Source organism: Myodes glareolus, chromosome X (genome assembly GCF_982192425.1).
Source record: "Myodes glareolus chromosome X, mMyoGla1.1, whole genome shotgun sequence".
In the NCBI taxonomy this organism is placed as follows: Eukaryota; Metazoa; Chordata; class Mammalia; order Rodentia; family Cricetidae; genus Myodes; species Myodes glareolus.
This window is the reverse complement of record NC_142053.1, coordinates 47,261,714-47,282,234: the sequence shown is the minus strand read 5'-3', so window position 1 is coordinate 47,282,234 and position 20,521 is coordinate 47,261,714. Positions and strand designations below refer to the sequence as shown.

The window sequence follows — 20,521 nt, the reverse complement described above, 5'->3', positions numbered from 1 at the left end:
TTACATATTTTAAAATTTGATGACTTAAAGTCGTTTCTTCTGTAACATTAATTTTAATTGCATGTCCTAATTCTTTTTTTTTGAAATCATTATTTCTATTTCTGATTATCTAAGAAATTGTACTGCTATTTTTAGTTTGGGGTTTTGGTTATATACTGGTCTTTAAGCAGTATTCATTATCAACAATATGCCCCCATATTGAGTTGTATTTTTACAAAGAAGTAATTGAAAATATGTTTTTCTAGCCTTTCTGTTGTTTTTATGTACTTTTTTGCCTAGTCTTCTCAACATTTGACAATAATTAGCTTGCTATCTTCTCTTTAACCTCAGGTGATGAGATATGTAAAGAAGGCCCTCCAGGCCCCCCAGGATCTCCAGGTGATAAAGGACTCCAAGGAGAGCAAGGAGCAAAAGGTTTGATACTCAAGCATCCCTTCCTTCATTCTTTCAAGTCATTAGCAGAATGCCCTGTATTCTAAGTTCAGTCTTAACACAGCCATTCCCAAGTCCACACTCCAAGTGCATACACAATAGTGTATTCTTCCATAATGTTGTTTTCATATGGCATCTTTTTCTAGATTACAGCCTCTAATAACTTGACTCCAACATTACTTCACTCCTACTTGTTGTAGAGAGCAGAGCCCCTTGTTCTGGCCGCCCAGCTAGCTTAAAGCCGAAATAACCACACAGAAATTGTATTAATTAAAATACTGTCTAGCCCATTATCTCTAGCCTCTTATTGGCTAATTCTCACATCTTGATTTAACCCATTTCTAATAATCTGTATTGCCAATTGACTGTGGCTTACCATCATGAGTCTAACAGCGTCTGTCTTGGGCAGGAGAACCATGGTGTCTGCCTGTCCCTGCTTTCCTCCTCCCAAAATTTTGTTCTGTCTTCCCTGCCTACCTGAGTTCCACCCTATAAACTAGGCCAAGGCAGTTTCTTTAATAACCAACGAAAGCAACACAAATATAGAAGGGCCTCCTACAACTCCTACTGAGACCTACCTCAAACTACCCATAACTCAACATGACCAATCGTTGAAATCTAGTCTATTATTAAACTTGCCTCCTTTGCTGTTTCCTCACGTCAGTGCATTTATTTATAACTGAAGTATAGCAAGAGTAGTTTCAGATTTCCATTTTCCTGAGTCTGTATCTTCCTTTCTCTTTTTAAGCTTTAATATTTACTTACTGTCATTTTAAGACTCTTAACTTGCTTCCTTCTTCATTGACAAATTAAAATAATAGCAAAGAATTTCATGGATCTTTGCTACCACATGCACTTACCCACTTGCATTTGTGCCCACGCCATACACTCTTAACAAATTACAGTTACTGTTAGTGCTTAAAGCATGGTAGGATTTATGCCCTCCTCTTTCTCCAAGGGTTTTGATTCAGAAATTCTTACCTAGTTTTTCTATTTTACTGCAAGTAGTAAAATAATTTCAATGTTTCAAGTTTCTAGGAAAGTAAATGTCCATAGTATAGGCCTTGTTCTTCATGAGAAGAATAACAAGCAGATGGAAAAGATGGAGGCTCTGTTTGCATAATGATACTGGAAAAATCATCCAGCAGACAGACCTGACAGATGGAAATATAACCATTTTATATAATGTATAATGTATTTCTACACAGAGAACTGTAATAATTAGTAGTATAATGCCTTGTAAAAGACGGAATTGTCATTGTGCTGAAATAGGATGAGGCTGGTAAATCAGCATGTAAGTGACTAATAATATTGGTGACAGAGGGAGAGGTTTTGGTCATAAAAGTTTCTAGGGTTGAATAATGACAATGGTTTTCCATGCCATTAGTCAGTTTACTTCCACATGGAAATTATAATATATATTGCTATATTATGTATTTTGTTTCATAAGAGTGTCTTAAATCTTTACCTATTTATGGTAGACTGAAGTCAGTTATTACTGGTAGTGGTGGGTTTGAAATTATATTCAGGTTTGCATGGGTCTTTTGTAGCATAATTTTTATTTTGCTTAGGAGTGATGCTAGTATTTGGATATACCACAGCAGTGGCAGTAGAAAAACACTCAGACTTGCCATGCACTAATTGAATAATTTGAAGGTGCTAATGGTGTCTGTTGATAGAGTTAATTATAGTTGTGTTGTTAGCAAATTATGAGGTAGAGCTTTTTTAATAATATAAGTGATTGAGAAATTTATGAAGGTGAAGAAATTGGTCTTGTAAAGGCACAATAGTTATGACTGTGTTATAAAGCTTTGGAAGTTGAATAATAGTGTAGATTCTTGTTCCTTACTTGTGTCTTTATTATAATTGAAATTACTCAAGTAAATTAAAAAGTAATAAGAATAAAAGACATAGTACAACAATTTAAAAAGTAAATTTAGTTGTTTATCTTTTAATTATTTAATTATTCTTTTTTGATTCATTGGGAATTGTCAAGGGATTTTGCATTTGGATATCTAGATATTTGGGGGAACTGCTTTTTTTTCAACCAGGTTAAATCTAGAAGATTTGAAGCGGTATTTTACTTAATAATTAATTTTTTAGTAAATAATTATGTGTTGTAGTTGGGAAAAATCCAGAAAATCAGAAAAACTATGGGTAGATGGGGAAAATAAAGTCGTAAGGTTAGCATCATTATATTGCTTTCATAGGAAAAAGTTAAGCCTAAAATCTTGATGGTGAGGGAAATAGTTTAAGGAACGCACATGTAGTTATTAGTGGGGAATTTTTTGAGACAATGTTTGACATCTAAATCCTGTTTCATTGGCTTAATTAATAATGGGAGATATTTTCTTAAAATTAATTAATGAAAGGATTCCAGATTGCCCTAAGATGTTGAAAAAGAGAAGTCATGAGCTGCATATTGCTGTTAGGGAAGTGACAATGAACATAGGAAGAAGAGCTGAGATATTAGCATGCCTGATGTTTGCAGAGTTTATATGCTCTTTAGAGCGGAATCTGGTAAGAGTGGTATTCCAGTGAGTGCTGAGCATGCATTTGTCATTGGTAAATTGTATAATTTTGACAAAGTCTACTATTTTTCATATGCTTTGCTCATCATGGAGGTTATGGTTGATGGGTGTCCCAGAGCATCTAAATAACACGTGTACAGATTTTGAGAAAAGCTAAGACAAATCCTTGATGCAGTTATATCAAATAGCTTAGAAAGTTATTATAAAACTGTATTAGTATCTGTTGAGTACATCCTTCTAGTAATGGAAGTCATATATCCCTATTCATCCTATTAATAGTTGAAATAGGTTGTTCACAGTAACTAGAATGAACATAGTAAGAAATATGAGGAACTATTTGAAGAATTGGATGATATTTAGATTTGAGTATGTATCATAAGGATTATTGTTAATTGGTCATGTAGAAAGTGTACTATTGCTATGATATTCTAGTTTCAAAGCTGAAAATTAAGTATATAGTTTCAATTGTTATCTCTTGTAAGCTGGAGATTTTAGTTTTATGATGTAAGTTGATAAATATTGTTGCTGGGGATACAATTACAATAAAACTCACTTAAATGAGTATTTTTTACTTATACGAGGTTGTAATTATCTTTGTAAATATAGGTGAAGGAAATTATAAGCATAATTAACATAATATAATATTAATTAATTTATTTTATTTGGAGTTGTCTCAATGTTTTGATTTGGTTCCTAAGACCAATGGATAGTTGTTATCCTTTAAAAGTAAGAAAACCATATTTTTATCTTTGATTGTATAAATTAGCAGTTCATGGACACATTTTTGTAAATTGAAGTATGAGGCTTCATTTATTGGATTCATGATGTGTTTTTTTGAAACTATGTTTGCAATATGGAAAGTATGTAATGAATTTAAGATTAAGGTGTTATAGAACTAATAGGGTCTTATCCAATGATTATTAAAGTACTTTTGTGTAAGTGATGAGTTAATATTGTATTTATATATAATTCACTCATTGTGTATTGCTTAAAATTTATAGGGTATAGAGAGTGACAATATGTTTGGAAAGAATGGTTAGGAATAGCATGTAGGACCATCAGGAGAATTGGGATCTGGGAGGAATTGAGAGAGGGGAAAGTATATGATCAAAATATGCTGTATGAAAAATTTAAATATAATTTAAATAAATAAAGATATGGATAGTTTACCAATTAATGGTAGATGTGATAGCTAGATTTGTAAGACTGGCTCACATTCCTTGGGATGATATTAAGGGTTGAAAAATTTTTAAATTTTTAAGCAAAATGTGTAGTTTGGCTGTGAATTCACTTGTAATGTGAAAGACCAAGTAGTATTTATGATGTAAAGCCATGTTTATTAATAATTCTGTAGTTCCAATATAACTTCATATCTACATATTGAGAATAACTACAATAACTAGTGGTGTATGGCTAACAGATGAATGTGCAATTTGGTACTTTAAGTATATTCATTGTGGGCAAATGAGGCTTGTTATAATGATGGCTCTTCTGTTTAACACCCACCAGTTTCTCATTTGATGCACAGTAAAAACTACAGTCTAGCATAGCTTCTATAACTTGGTCCCCCTTCCTTATTCAGCTTCAACAGTCTGATCTACCTGCTGCTCCTTGTCTGTACGTAGAATATGCTATACATGTTACACAAATACCATGCTTTTCGTTTTGTTTATGTAGTTACCTTTCCATGAGATCTGTCCTGATCACATCCTAGTTCAAATTGCAACCTTTCTCCCACCACTCACCTCGAACACTCAGTCACACCTATTTTCCCTTACCCACATATTTTCATATGCCTTCAAAAGCTTACTAAATTTAATTTTAAACTATTTAATATGTAATTTAATAATTTATTGCCTTTATTGTTTATTATTCCTTTCTGTCGGTAGGAAATTAGTGCCACAAACATGAAATTTTGTCTGCTTTATTTTATCAGTGTGTCACAAATACTTAAAGCCATCCTCTATATGCCGTAGGCACTCGCTATTTGTCTGAGAATTGGTTTTAGACATAGACTCCTCCAGACACACGGTTGAGTAGGAATGCTATTCCTTTCTTCAGAACTTATCTAAAGAAGGTTTAATTAACCCTTTCAGTAATATTTGTTTTTCACCAGGTGACAAAGGTGACACCTGCTTCAACTGTATTGGAACTGGCATTTCTGGGCCTCCAGGCCAACCCGGTTTGCCAGGTCTCCCAGGTCCTCCAGGTAAAATATTCTTCGTGTAGACAATGTTTTGTTGGCCCTTATGACCATGCTAATAGTTTTGGAATGTTGTTAGTTTCCCAGTTTATAGCTAGTCACTCATGTCTACAAATTATTGAACATGAGATGCCTCTCTTATAACATGAGATGCCTCTCTTATGAAACTTTTTTTTATAATACCAGATCTACCAACATTCTCTATTACAATGTTTGGTATTATTCAAAGAATTCCATTGTCCCAAAAGTGAAATGACATATAGAGTCAGACTTTTCTTCTAGAAAACTAGGGATACTGTTCATATTGTCTGAATACTAAGTATGGTTTCCAGAGTCAGAGTTATTAGGAATATACCACATATTGTCATTAAGGAACAAGGTTTTTATTAAAGTTTTGGCAACCACCTGCCAATATTCTTTGTACATGTAAGGACTCCCTCCTAATTTTGAATAATTTTCCAGAACCACAGCTATTCCACTCAATTAACTCTTCACATATGCCAATATTATATATTCTTGAGGTTACATGTAGTGCCTGAGTCCAGGCTGATAATAGATTCCAGACTACTTACCAGTCTAGTGTGTCTACTAAAGACACAAATTCATCAGGAGTTTGGAAATACTTTTAGCAGGCCTCGTCGTTGCCACTAGGAGCTAGAAAGTAATATTGCCTGTATTTCCAATCTAGATTGTCTTCAATATGGGAATAAATAATAATCACACAGAGGGCTTGTTCAAATTCAGATTTCTGGATTCCATCTCCATGTTCTTATTCAGTAGCTCTGGGTTAAGAAAGTCTTAGCAATATCCAAATATTAACTTTTAAACTAATAACTGAGTAATAATGATGCAGATAGTGCAGAGATTCATCTGTAGAGTCACTGCTTTAGTAACTTTTTCTAACTTTAGTAACCTCTGTTTAGTAACCAAACAGAACTTACAAACCAAATCTTAGGGAATAGCAAACTAAAAAAGGACTAGCAAGGATATAGGAAGATTGCATAGCTGAAAATTATGATTATGCAGTCTTTTTATTTTCTTCCTTGGCAATAGGATGATTATAGGGTTTCTAGCCCAATCTCACAGTGCCTAGTAGCTGTAAACTTTGTAAAATAGTCCTTAGGATGTAATGCTATATATGTTGTTAAATATATTTATTTGTAAGAAAGTCTGATTTCGGGCTTGAGAGTGACTCAGCAGTTAAGAGCACCCACATGAAGGCTCATTACCATCTGCAGTTCCAGTCCTAGTGATCTGATAGCTTCTTCTAGCCTCCAAGGCACCAGGCACTCAGGTGGTGTGCAGACAAATGAACAAAACACCCACACACATAAAGTAAAAATAAATAAACTTTAAAATAAGAAAGTCTGATTTCTTCATCTTAAAAACATGAAAGAAGGAAAATATGACTTAAATGCAGTAGAATAAAGTTCTCAGTTTAGAATCTAATTTTGTAATACCCTGGTTTTTATATGAGCATGATTGGGGTCTTGAGGCTCAGAGCTCACATGATTCTGTGTGTGTCTTAGGATCTCTCGGAGTCCCCGGAGAGAAGGGTGAAAAAGGAAATGCTGGAACAACTGGTCCAAAAGGATTACCAGTAAGCTTTGATTCTATTATGAGCCACAAAAGACTGGAAAGAGGCCATGTGCCCTTTAATTTTCACTTATGGACACATACATTGAATTTAGTTTGAATGTTAAATTATGATTTATTTTATTCCTTTCCTTTCCTCGTTTTGCCCTCCTTACTTCATGCATATTAAATGTTATTGTGTGGTTTAATGGAATAAACTGGAGAAAAGAATGTTAGAAAAAAATCTGATTTCCTTTTTCTCTTTCTTCTCCCTCTTTTATCTATTAACTCAGGGAATACCTGGACTTCCAGGTGCTCCAGGCTTTCCAGGACCTAAAGGTGACCCTGGTGATGTCCTCACTCTTCCGGGAATGAAAGGTGACAAAGGAGACTTGGGTTCCCCTGGAGCTCCAGGGCTTCCTGGTCTACCCGGGACTCCTGGAAAGGATGGATTGCCAGGACTTCCTGGCCCCAAAGGAGAGCCTGTGAGTTGGTCTGAAAGTCTCCTTTTAGGTCAGATTGTCCGTAATGTTAGAATGACATTCTATCTCAGTGGTAGAACTCATACCTGTTTGTGAGACCCTAAATTTAGTTCTTGGTAAACTCCTTTCTCCTCCCCAGCCCCCCAAAAAAACTCTTGGTAAATTAAAATAAAGATGGGGCCTAGTACTTACATGAATAGTCTACTGATGCCTAAAATAATAAAATTTTATGTTGAAATGGTACGTTACTAACTAGACTTTCCTTACTATTTTCTTTCAGTTTTATAAACAACTTCTTAATTCATTCCTGCATCAATTATTTATAGCTATGAATGGGTAGGAAGTTAAATGCTTAGGATTCAGTGTGATATTCACATCTTATTCCAAATATCTCTGTGGGATTTTTTAGACATGAAAAGAAATATAATATGTTTTGTATATATAGGAATGTTATAGATTTATGTGCATAGATGGCCAGATTAAGATACTATAAAGCCAAACACTGAGCATAAATCAACAATATCATTTTGTATTTAACATACAGTCTGGGATATTTAAATTGGAAATATATATTATAATAAGATAGATAGATGATAACTATCTCAACTCATGGTAAATTTTACATTTTTGAGAGCAGAAATTTTGATCTACTTATCTTCTTGGCTTGTACCACCAAAAGAGAGAGTTCAGAAATATTTTTGAAGGAGGTAATGCGTAAGTAAGTGATACAATCATAGATCCAATTTAATAATATCACACAGTTATATAGCATTTAAGAAGTATTTATGCCTGTGTCATGTCCCTGGTTGAATTCTTTCATACTAACCTACATAAGGTTGTATCAATGTGTTTCTTAAATGTTTCCATTTTCAGGGTGGAATTGCTTTTAAGGGTGAAAGAGGTCCTCCTGGAAACCCAGGTTTGCCAGGTCTCCCAGGAAATATGGGACCTATGGGCCCTGTTGGCTTTGGACCCCCAGGCCCTATAGGTGAAAAAGGCATGCAAGGTGTGGCAGGAAATCCAGGTCAGCCAGGATTACCAGGTAAGTTAACTATGATATTTTGTTTGATTTCAATTTATGTGCTTAAAAGCAGAATCAAAAATACTGCCTTCCTTTTAAGAGAAACATGTTTTTTTGGCCTTTTATATGCTCCTAGCAAGGGAATAGAATGCGTTTGTTTAAAGTGGAATTTCTTGTTAAGTTTTTTCAGTCATTTGTTGATATTTTTATTATATTTTGTATGTATATATTTGTGTAGTTATTTACATGTAACCCATGCACATTACTATTTTTTTAGAATTTTTTAAAAAAATTGTATTATAATACAGTTATAATAGCCAGATGTTGGTGGCACACACCTTTAATCCCAGAACTCTGAAGCAGAGGTAGGCAGATCTCTATGAGTTTGAGTCCATCCCGGTCTACAGAATGAGTCCCAGAACAGCTAAGACTACACAGAGAAATACTGTCTTAATAAAACAAAACAAAAAGTTACACTATAATTATAAAATTTTCCTCCTTACCTTTCTTCCCTCCAATTCCAACCCCTTCCATCATGTAATCCCTTTCTCTGTTTCAAATTCATGGTCTCTTTTGATTGAAATGCTGTTAACACACACACACACACACACACACACACACACACACACACACACATTCCTAAATACATAAATACAACCTGCTTAGTCTGTATAATAATGTTACTTGTATGTATATGTTCTCAGGGTTGAAAACATGCACCTTAATTTTGGAGACAGGGTTTCTCACTGAACCTGGAGTGCCTTGGTACATCTAGGCTGACTAGCTGGTAGGCTCCAAGGATCTGCCTGTGTCCATACCCTCAGTATTAGGGTTACAGACATGTACTACTATGGTTATCTCTGTTTCCATGGGTGTTGGGAATGTCAATACAGATTCTTATTTCGCAGGCACTTTGATGACTGAACCTTCTTCCCAGTCCAATTTATGTTCTGATTATCAAGGGAAAGAGAAGATAGGTGTTCCAGATGAATGGGGGGGGGGTTGATTTCCTATGTTTTGGGTTTTCTGTTGTTCTATCCAAGCCGTCTCCTATTGGATAATGCTGACCCATACTGGCTGAAGGCAGACATTCCCTCCTTAGATCACTGGTTCAAATATCCTTCTCTTCATGGGTCCTGAGCATAACCAGAAATACTTCCTTTGTCAGCTGTCTGAATAGCCCTTAATCCAGTCAGTCTGCTGACACCTAAAATTGGTTATCAAACATCCTCAATCATTGAAATACCTAAAACCGATATCTGCGTTTTCTCTTTGAAGTGTTATCTTTCTGTTTGATACCTCCCTAGAATATACAAAACGGGTTGTTTTCTTTAGTCAAGTAAATGATTCTCCCTCTGAAGTAATTCATCTATTTTCAGGTCCTAAAGGGGATCCAGGCCAGACCATAACCCAGCCAGGGAAGCCTGGCCTGCCAGGTAATCCAGGCAGAGATGGTGAAATGGGTCTTCCAGGTATGCAAAGAATTGACTTTATTTCAGAAAATCTTCATCACTTTATTTCTTTCTTTGGATATTTCCCATTCTTATGCTGCTATTTTTCTGTAGGTGATCCTGGACTTCCAGGCCAACCAGGCCTGCCAGGAATACCTGGTAGCAAAGGAGAACCAGGTATCCCTGGGATTGGGCTTCTTGGACCACCAGGTCCCAAAGGTATGTTGAACTAGGTACTGGGCTGTGTAGATTAACCTGTTAATATGATAATACTATTTCATAATCTAAAACAAAGTAAATATAATTCTTTTGCTACATGTTGTAAAGAATATAAGTGAAAAGTCACATTGGGGACTTGAGAGATGGTTCAGAGACTAAGAGTACTGACTTCTTTTCTGGAGGACTAAGGCTTACTTCTTAGCATCTCCATGAAAGCTCCTAAACAGCCTTAGTATTAGGCACACACATGGTTCATGTACATCCATACAGGCCTGTTGGGGGAGGCCTCTTATTTATTTCCCAGCTGTCCAGACTCCCAAAATAACCACACAGAAACTATTAATTAAATTACTACTTGGCCTATTAGTTCTAGCTTCTTATTGGCTAGTTCTTACATTTTAATTTAACTCATTTCTATTAATCTGTGTATCACCACATGGCTTTGGCTTACCAGCAAGGTTCTGTCTGACCTCTGTCTCTGGCATGGCTAAATGTCTTCTCATGACTCTGTCTTCTTTCTCCCAGCATTCAGTTTGGTTTTCCCCACCTCTCTCTATTCTGCCCTGAGAAGGCCCAAGACAGTTTCTTTTTTTAAATTGATTTGTATTGAGCTCTACATTTTTCTCTGCTCCCCTCCCTTCCTCTACCTTCCCCTTCAATCCTCTCCCAATGTCCCCATGCTCCCAATTTACTCAGGATATCTTGTTTTTTTTCTACTTCCCGTTTAGATTAGATCTATGTATGTCACTATTAAGGTCCTCATTGTTGATAAGACTGTTTCTTTATTAATTAATGGTAATCACAACATGCAGAGGGGAATCCCACATCACCACCCCTTTTCTGTCAAAATGAAAAGAAAGGTTTTAATTTTAACATAGTAAAATTACATATATAAAACAGGTATGAAGCAAGAATTGCAGTTACCATATTTATATCTACTTTATATTTTATCATAATTAAGGAAAACTATAACTATTCTTCAACTCCATAAAAGATTCCAGAAGGATATAATATTACCTAAGTTAACAGGAAGTACATTGTAAGCAACTTCCAAAACTCTAGAATTGGCAGAGAAATCTCGCTGTCTGGACAGTCACCCAAAGTTCATCTGTACCATTGGGGCATCTATCTTCAGCCTACTAGCTCACAGTATCCAGAAGATGTTTCCACGAAACAGGAAAATTCAAAAATGGTTTCACCTATATTGGCAGTTTGCCAGTCACTTTCTCCTGTGTCCCGAAGAATGTCTGGCAGACTCTTTCATGAGGCAGGAACCCTGAAGGACTGTCTCATTTTCTTTAGGCAACTTCAGCAGTCATATTTCTGTGGGTCCTGCATATCCTCTTCATACAGCAAAACATCAAGAAGTCCAGACAAGAGCAGTTTCTTAACTCCATAAGTAGCCTCTTCGATGCCCATCTTCCTCTTAAAGTAGATTGGTACTGCCAGGAGCAGATGTGTCTCATGTCATGAAAAGTCTAAGTGCTTAAAACATTTTAAATGCTATATTCTGTTAGTCTTTGAGAGGTTTAAAGAATAACTATCCATCTGAAATATATTTCTGTACATCTAGAAAACCTAACTAACATGACTATAAGTTTGACTATTACAGATTACTATCTATTAACCTGTATTTCTTAATTATCCATTACATTTTTAATGATCTGTGCAAACACAATACTTTAATCAAGAGCAGAAATATACATACAGCAAAATTGACCTTAAGTTTGTATCAATAAAACAAGATCCATACCAATGCAAGTCTCAGTAGCATATCCCCCTTTAAATGTAAAGAAACATTTATAAACAATCATTTAGAGAATTTGGGCATAGTTCTCTCCAAACTGCTCCCTGCTTTTTGTTGTGCGAAGCATTTTTGGAGGTGTTCATGGCAACCTTTAAGGGGGTCTTGGTCCATCAAACCACATTAGTCTAGAAGAAATCCACAGGTTCTCATCTTCTGTGGAAACAAAAGAAGAACCTCTTTTCCAAAGTAGCATATTCTTAGACCCATATTCTGAAATCAAGATGCCTTTAAAATATATTTCCTGGTTTAGCTTAGCAGTACATACAGTGAAATGTCTCTCTGTACTTAGCTCCTTCACAGTCAAAAAATAAAAAATAGCACAATAATATACATAATCCAGACTCTCTGTGTATTTTTCTTCTTTACATGGCTTATTTTTTACTCTATAACTGTTTCTACAAGTTTAGTATTTATTTTGTTACCTTTACTCCTTTAATCTATGACTTTCTATACTTTTATATTACATTTACTGTCTATTTATGTTTTTTCTTCTTTCTCCCAAGCCTACATACATTTTTTTAAACACACTGTGTCTCATTTAGAGGTCTTTTATGTCTGAATCTTTCATACTGTGTATCTGAAATCCTTTTCTGACCAGAAACAGACTTTTTAAAAAAAATGCTAAGTGGGCATGGATAGGGCCAACACAGCCCTGCCTTCTTGCTCTGCCCAGTCCAACATGGTGGAGACATGTTCACTGCCTCTGAGAATCATTCTCTCTGTCCCAGATCCAGGGTCCGGTCACAGCGGGTCTGTGTTGCCATTAAACAAGTTGTGGTAATCTGCTCAAACCCTATTTAAATGCTCCATAGTCAGACCTCCCAAAAAAAGTCAGAGACATTCGTTCTAGTGAACCAGGAAGCAGCTGTTTTGAAACTGCACATATTTTTTTCTGCTACCACTGAATCAGGAAGACTTCTCTTAAAGGAGCTGCAGCATTCTGCCAGCAAAACAAAGTCCATCCGGGAAAAAAAAATGTGACTAAACTTTTGTTTTTAGTGTCTAGAATTTGTTTCCAAGGCCTCTCAGGTTTTGTGTGGATTTAGCTAGCACACATCGGAGCGCCAATTTGTAGTATGAGGCTGCTTCTTTGTTCCCAGCTGCCCAGCCCACGAAATAATCACTCAGAAACTGTATTATATAAACCACTGCTTGGCCAATCATTTAAGTGTACTGCTAGCTAGCTCTTATACCTTTAGTTAACCCATTTTTATTATTTTGTATTTTACCATGAGCCTCATGGCCTACTGGCAAGATTCCACCTGGCAGCTTGTGTTTTTCTCCTCTGGCAGCTCCATGATCTTTACTGACTCTACTTACTCTCTCTCTATATATATCTCTTCCAGGCTGGCTATATTCTGTTAAGCCATTGGCCAAGAGCAGCTTCTTTATTCATTAACCAATAAAAGCAACACATATTCAGAAAGACTTCCCATACCATTTCCCCTTTTCTGTTTAAATAAAAAGAAAGGCTTTAACTTTAACATAGTAAAATTACATATACAAAACAGGTATCAAGCAAGAATTACAGTTACAATATTTTTATATACTTTATATTTTATCATAACTAAGGAAAACTATAACTATCTATCTATTCTTCAACTCTATCAAAGACTCCAGAAGGATATAATATTACCTAAGTAAACAGGAAGTGCATTGTAAGCAACTTCTAAAACTCTATAATTGACAAAGACCTCTTGCTGCCTGGACAGTCACAGGCCAAACACCCATACACATAAAATTAAAATTATAAGAAAATTAAAATATTAAAAAAGAAAGTCACTACATGAACCATAATTTTGGAGATAAGGTCTTTCTTTGAACCTGGAGTTCATTTTCTAAAACAATCTAGTGTCAAAACTATCTACAGTGCTTAGTCTTACTGCAACCTGATATACCATATTTTAATAATACTCATAGGAGACCTACCTTTTCCTGGATGGAGATGAAAGAGGAGTGGATTGGGGGAAGGGAGGTGAAATAGGAGAGTGGGACTGAGAGAGGTGAATGGGGGGAGGCTACAGGCAGGATGTAAAATAAATAGATGAATAGTTTTTTAACTATCTGCATTTCACAGATGCAGAAATTATTCTTGTACTAAAGAACATCACAGGAATACTTGCATTTTGTGTTCATTGTATTCTCTGAGCTGAGAATAGCTCCTGGGCATATAGTAAGCACTAAATAGACATGTAATGAATTAATAGATTGTATTAATCAGAAAACAGATTCACTGTACACATATACAATATTTTATCCCAAGTTAAATATTCCCTTGATTTATTGAAATGTTGGGGTTTATTTTCTACAGTTCTGCTTTATTATTCTCATGAGTAGTGGCACAGCCCCTTTTGTAATGACAATCCTCACTTCTACCAAATACTTTTATTAAAATGTCAGATCTGATTCTATGTGTCAGTTCTTATGTAACACATGAGTTGCATTTAGCTCATCTGTAGATATTATGCCACTCTACCTCCTGATGGAAGCAGAAGGGAAGTTCTGTATTTTTATGTGGCATTCATTCACTATATTTAGTTCCGACTTATTCTATATTCTTTAGGAGAATGTATCTTCTTAGACACCCATTACTCTGTGGAAATGAAAGGCTAAAGTGGTTGAGAGAGAATCGCAAATGTCTATTAGGCCTGGTTCTGAGTAGACATACAGAATGTCCATGTACTTTTAATGAGTTATTGTGTAAAGCATGATTATGAAGATGAGAATGTAGCTATATTTTTAAAGTTTATTCTTCCTGTGAATTAAAAAAAATGTCTTGCTATTTTGCAGGTTTCCCAGGAATTCCGGGACCTCCAGGAGCACCTGGAACACCTGGAAGAATGGGTCCAGATGGCCCACCTGGGTCACCAGGCTTTCCAGGACCAAAGGTCTGGAAGTTTAGTTTTTAAAGTTTTAGTTTTTAATCTTTTATGTGTATGAGTGTTTTGCCTGCATGCATATTAATGTGTACCATGTGTGTGCCTACTGACTGCAGAGGTCAAAAGAGGATCTCATGTGTCCTGGAACTGAAGTTACAGACAGTTGTTAACCACAATGTGGGTGCTGGGAATTGAACCTGGTTTTTCTACAAGAGCAGTCAATTCTCTTAACTCCTGAGTCATCTTTCTAGCCCCAGTCTGGAACATTTTAACTTGCCCCTCTTGTCAATTCTACTGTCCTTAGTCCCATTTCCTATTTTAAGTCAGACATTGGGCCAGGTCTTTATTATATTGAAAGAAGTTGGCTATATTTTCATTTAAAAATAAAATATCTAATCCCAAGCCATCTTGAAACAAAAGGTAATATTTAGATCCAAACTTTCTGACCTTTGTTTAGACAGGTGGGCTGTTAGATTACATGAAAGAATCCAATGATCAGCTTCATCTGTGCTTATGTAGTAACCCATTTCATACTTGCCATACCTGTGTGATGATTGGTGAGATTGTGCCAGATGTGTTAAGTCCTTTCTGTATTGTTTCTTCTGTTTCAATTCCACCAAAGACACATAAAGCAAATCACTGCTATTGGGTACTACTAATCAATAATCCCTTTATACTCCTTCTATTGTATCTTATTTAACCTCAAACACTTTTTAGTCAGCCTTCAGCCAACTGCTGCAGTGTGTAATTATTTTGATTCTGCTTGTAGTTTTTGTACTTAAATGATTTAATCTTGCTGGATTTCATCATTATTACTTGTTTTCCACGGGAAAAACAGCGGATGGGCTCTCATGAGAAAACTACTTCTCTGTTGGCTTGTTTTTATTTTATAATGAACATTTTCAAATAAACACAAAAGCAAGAGAAGTAATATAATGAACTTTCATATATCTGTCACCCAGGCACAAAATTATTAAGATTTTAATAACATTTCCTTAATCTTTTCCTGTTTTTTTTTTGGGGGGGGTATTCTTACTTAACCCAAATCTCAAAAGTACATCATTTCACCTGAAATTGTTTCAATATTAATCTCTAACTAAATGGAAAATTTATACAGAAACCACAATGGCATTATAAGACTTAGGTAAATTTAAAATCATTATTTGGATGATCTAATTCTCAATCCATATTCACATTTCCTCACTTGGGTAGAGTGTTAATCTCATGCCCTTTTAGTTAACTTGCTTATTTTGAAGCCAGTCCAATGCATTAAATTTGATTTTACTAAACCCTGTTTCCTATCCATCCATATGTTCTCTCTAACATGCCCATTACTTTTCATTTGATTATCCTCTCCCTCACCATGGAAGAGAAGTATTACTTTGTATTCTCTGCTTTAAATTCTCTATAGTAAATGGTAAGCATCAGGAAAGTCACGGGACTTTTCCTTGTGTTTTGTTATGTGTATGCTTAAGGGAGAGCCAGGATTTGGGTTACCTGGGCCACCTGGGCCACCAGGATTCCCAGGTTTCAAAGGAACACCTGGTCCAAAAGGTGATCGTGGTTTTCCAGGACCTCCAGGTCCTCCAGGACGCACTGGCTTGGATGGGCTACCTGGACCAAAAGGTATGGAGGCTCTTGCTACTTCTCAATTTGCTTTAAACTTTTATTGATGTTGAAACCTTTAGAAAAGGTTAAGGATCATAAGCCAGTTAACTGGAGAGCCCATGATGTTCTTCTGTTACTGCTATAATTTTGTTCATATTCTACTAGTTATTTTTAATCTTTGATTTTCTTGCAGAGGTAATACAAAGATATTTGCACAAAAGTAACGGACCCTAGTGTGGTACCATAGGCCAGTAATCTCATGTAGGAGTCAGAAGCAGAATGATCAGGAATTCAAGGCCATCCTCATCTAGTGAGGTTTACACCAGTCTAGGCTACAGAATAACCTGTCTCAAAAACAAATAAACATGCAGACAAACTGAAAGAAATATTTCTTTCACTTCATCCCCCATTCCCACTTTCTTCCTCCCCATCCCATATGTAATCTCAGTTTAGTTTCTTTTTCTCTATTATTCCTCTACAAAAGTACTAACTTAGGAAGTTTTCTCTTCATTTGTCAAAACAAAGGACATAATTGCCTTTTGCCTTTTCATGTGTTCATTTTGTATAATTTTATAATTTAGGAATCATTCCAAGTCAGTGCTTGCAGCATTTAAAAGAATTTAGTGGCCTAGTATTAAATTACATGTGTATACTATCAATTGCTACTTCTTTGAATGGATTTTTGCCAATCCTTTCGGATTACAAATAATGCCACATGTTATTTCAGATGTGTGCAGGCATAATAGTAGACTAGAGGAACGAAACTTAATTTTCTCATTAAAAAGTAAAAGCCTCTCAAGATATTATGAAATTTCTTTCAGTCTGTGCCATTTGCATTCCTATCAGCAACCAATGAATGCACTTGTTTTCCCCAATCACTTCTTGACTAAGCAAAAAAAAAACAAACCTCCTGATATTTCTTGCCTGGTGGAAGTAAGTAGGTTTGTCAGTATAATTTTTTCTTTAAACTATGTCATAGTAAAGTTTTCAAATACACAGAAACATTAAACAATTGTACATCGTATGGCTGTCTACCTGCTGCTTGGGCCCTGTGTATAACATTTTGTCTGCTTCCAAAGCATCTTTAAATAAAATAATGTGAATATATGAGCTAGAAATACAGCTCTACAGTAGACAACGTGCCTGGCATGTGAAAGGCCCCAGATTCAATCCTCAGTCCCAGAAATGGAAATTCCACGTATAATACAAGGTAGAAAAGACAACACAATGACTGCTGTACACATCCATCAGTGATGCTCCACTATGAGTGTTTAACTATGCATACATGTTACTGTCTGTATTTACTATACATCTGTTCACCTAACCATATCTCTATATCTGCTGATTTATTTTTGATGTATATCAAAACAAATCACAGAAGTGGTGCATTTCCCCCTAAATACTCAGCAGGTATACAATAACTACAATTCCAAAGGTGTCTACTTATATAGGTATTGTATTCCTATATAAAATCCACAGATATATTTTCAGATTGACAGATGCAATTCAATATCATATAAACTTCTCAGGGCTGGGATCACAGCTAATTGATAGTGCATTTCCCTGTCATGCTCTATCTAAGTTCTATCATGTGCACACACACACACAATACACACACACACACACACACACACACACACACACACATATATATATATATATATATATATATATATTCCTAGAAACTGTTCTTATTCCATTTTCCAAGTGTTTTAAAATATATCATTATTCTGTCTGTTCTGGAGTCCTTGTAATTGGAATCATGCAATATGTACATTCTTGTAAAACATCTTTCACTGAGCATGGTTTTTTTTTAAAAAAAGCATCCACTATGCTCATCATAGTTCTTATTACTAAGAAATAAGATGACATTGTGAGGATACCTGGACTGTCTCAAGTAGCTGACTATTATGAGAGAAGTTATTAGAAGAGTTATCATCTTTTAATGAATATATATTTTCATTTTGATTAACCATGTAGCTAAGATTACAATTGTTGTTCATGTGTGCTCTTTATCCAACATGGATGTGCCATTTAAAATTCACACCAATACAGCATTAGTCGCCATTCTCTCCAGCATTTAAGTTTTTCTTGCTTTGTGGTATTATCATAAATTACATTTTAATTTATATTTCTCTGATGACTAGGGACGTTCATCTTTTTAACTGCTCTTGTGGATTATTAGTGAGATATTTAAACACTTACCAGTTTGAATTGATGGACTGTGTTGTGTTTTATGTTAAGTTGAAGGTATTCCTAGTATACCCTGATGAGTATTTGTTTTTTCCTAGAATAAACTCAGGAGTATTTTTTTCCCTATGTTGGTTACCTACTCACATTTCCAGTGTGTTTGGATAAAAGTTTAAATTTTATTGTTTTTATTTTTATTTTTAATTTATGCTTTTTATTATCATTTTTGTGCCTTGTGTAAGAAGTATTTGTCTGCTCAGCACTGCCAAGGCATTCTGTTCTATTACTGTCATTAATCTCAAATAATTTGCGTTTATGTCATTTTATTTAAAGTAGAAATCCAGCGGTGAATTATGTGGGGATCTCTATCAAGACAAATACTGTATAAAGATGGATTTTTGTTTTTGCTGTCCTATTTCATTCATCTATTTTACTCTTCTTTAACTAGTATCACATTGTGTATGTTAAGGTAGCTATAGATTAATGTGTGAACTCCCATAATGTAAAAATTTGTTTTGTATTAATATTTTAAACTATACTATGTACTTTGCCTTTTCTCTCAGCATAGTTCAAATGTACATATTGCCTACTGTGAGTGAATTAACCATCATTTCATATTTTAAGAGCCTCATTTTCCCTGTGAACTGTTGATATCATCTCCCATTTCTCCATTGCTTTAAAGTTCTTGAATTTGATGTTTTTAAATATAGAAAGGAGTAGGGTTAACATAGCTGGCTTGGCTGGTTTTATTTCACTGGTCAGTTTGCAAGGAATAGAATTCTCTTGGTCAATGTATTGGAGACATAACTAAATGAACTCCATATTTTCAAAGATTTCATTAAGGCAATATATATCTCCACTTAATTTTAGCCAGAATGGGTTTTGTTGTGAAAATCCCAAAAGTAGTCCAAGAAAGCCTCTTCTTAAGTACATTCTTTTAGTAACACCTTTATATCGTTTAGTGACACCTATATTTCTTTTAATAACACCTATATATCTTTTAATAACACCTATATATCTGTGACTAAATAAGTTTGAAGGGCTGTAAATCACTTAAAGTTGGAGTGCCCCAACAGTTTATCTTTCTCATCTATAAGCCATGATTAAAAATTGCAAATCAAATTATTTTGAATGATAATCTACTGGTAGTTCCTTTCAAGAAATTCCCTACTATACTTTGAGAAATAGTTTATGAAGAAATGAACTACACATGTGAAACGTACTTTTTGTTATTATAAATTTGTTTAATATTTAAATTTGTTTAATATTTTAAAGGAAATTTAGGATTCCCATATTTTTAATAGTAAAATCTAAATAGATTTTGGGGTGTTTTGCTTTCTGGTTTGTTTTTGGTTTGGTTTTCATTTTGAGACAAGAATTCTCTATGTAAGCCAGGTTGTTGTTGTACTCATTATTCCCGTTTCTGTCTCCCTAACCATAGGCTCTCAGGTGGAAGTTATTGGGCACTGCTGTTAGTACAGTTCTTAACGTACTAAAAGAATTAATATTTGGACATTTTTCTATATAAGTTCTTCGTTTGCCTAGCATTTATTATGTTCATATCATGGATCATGTTAATACTTAAGTCATAAAAACCCAAAGGTATGAACTTTGCTCTTGAAAAATCTCAGAAGTTGCTCTCTAATATTAAAAAAGTCTAGATGAGTGGCTCCCCATCTAGATGATGACTTTCTTTTTTGCATTCTGTTTACCTCATATATTAATTTATTTCATTTGAAGGCTCTTGGAAGTATAGGAAATGACACTTTGACTGAATCTTTTAAAAAAGATAGTCTAATCAACAGAAATAATATAGAAAATACTTTGACAAAAGAAACAATATATTTGGAAACATTAGAAGTAAAAAATTTGATAGCAATAAAATGTGTATCATTTTTTCAAAATTAAGATAATGTGTCTAATATATTTATAAGGAAAATATAAACTATTAAAAGCAACTTAAAATTTTATAATTGAATTTTAATCCTATATATTAGTGGGAAGGCTTGCTGTTGTCAATTTTTCCCATTTATAATAAATATAAATCATATTCAATAAGAATTTAATAAATCATTCAGAAGCACTTCATGAAACTGATTTAGAAGCTCAATAATTACCAGATA

General features: G+C 34.8%; 1 protein-coding gene across 2 annotated transcripts in view; it reads left to right on the top strand.

Moving 5' to 3' along the window:
* Positions 1-20,521, top strand: part of Col4a5 (collagen type IV alpha 5 chain) — a 193,164-nt gene that overhangs the window by 108,216 nt on the left and 64,427 nt on the right. For both annotated transcript variants that reach the window (XM_087903202.1, XM_048428518.3), the window contains exons 21-29: positions 331-414; positions 5,080-5,172; positions 6,696-6,766; positions 7,035-7,226; positions 8,097-8,265; positions 9,624-9,716; positions 9,810-9,914; positions 14,512-14,609; positions 16,076-16,226. In XM_087903202.1, coding sequence (XP_087759328.1) covers positions 331-414; positions 5,080-5,172; positions 6,696-6,766; positions 7,035-7,226; positions 8,097-8,265; positions 9,624-9,716; positions 9,810-9,914; positions 14,512-14,609; positions 16,076-16,226 — 1,056 coding nt within the window. The remainder of the gene's footprint in view (positions 1-330; positions 415-5,079; positions 5,173-6,695; positions 6,767-7,034; positions 7,227-8,096; positions 8,266-9,623; positions 9,717-9,809; positions 9,915-14,511; positions 14,610-16,075; positions 16,227-20,521) is intronic.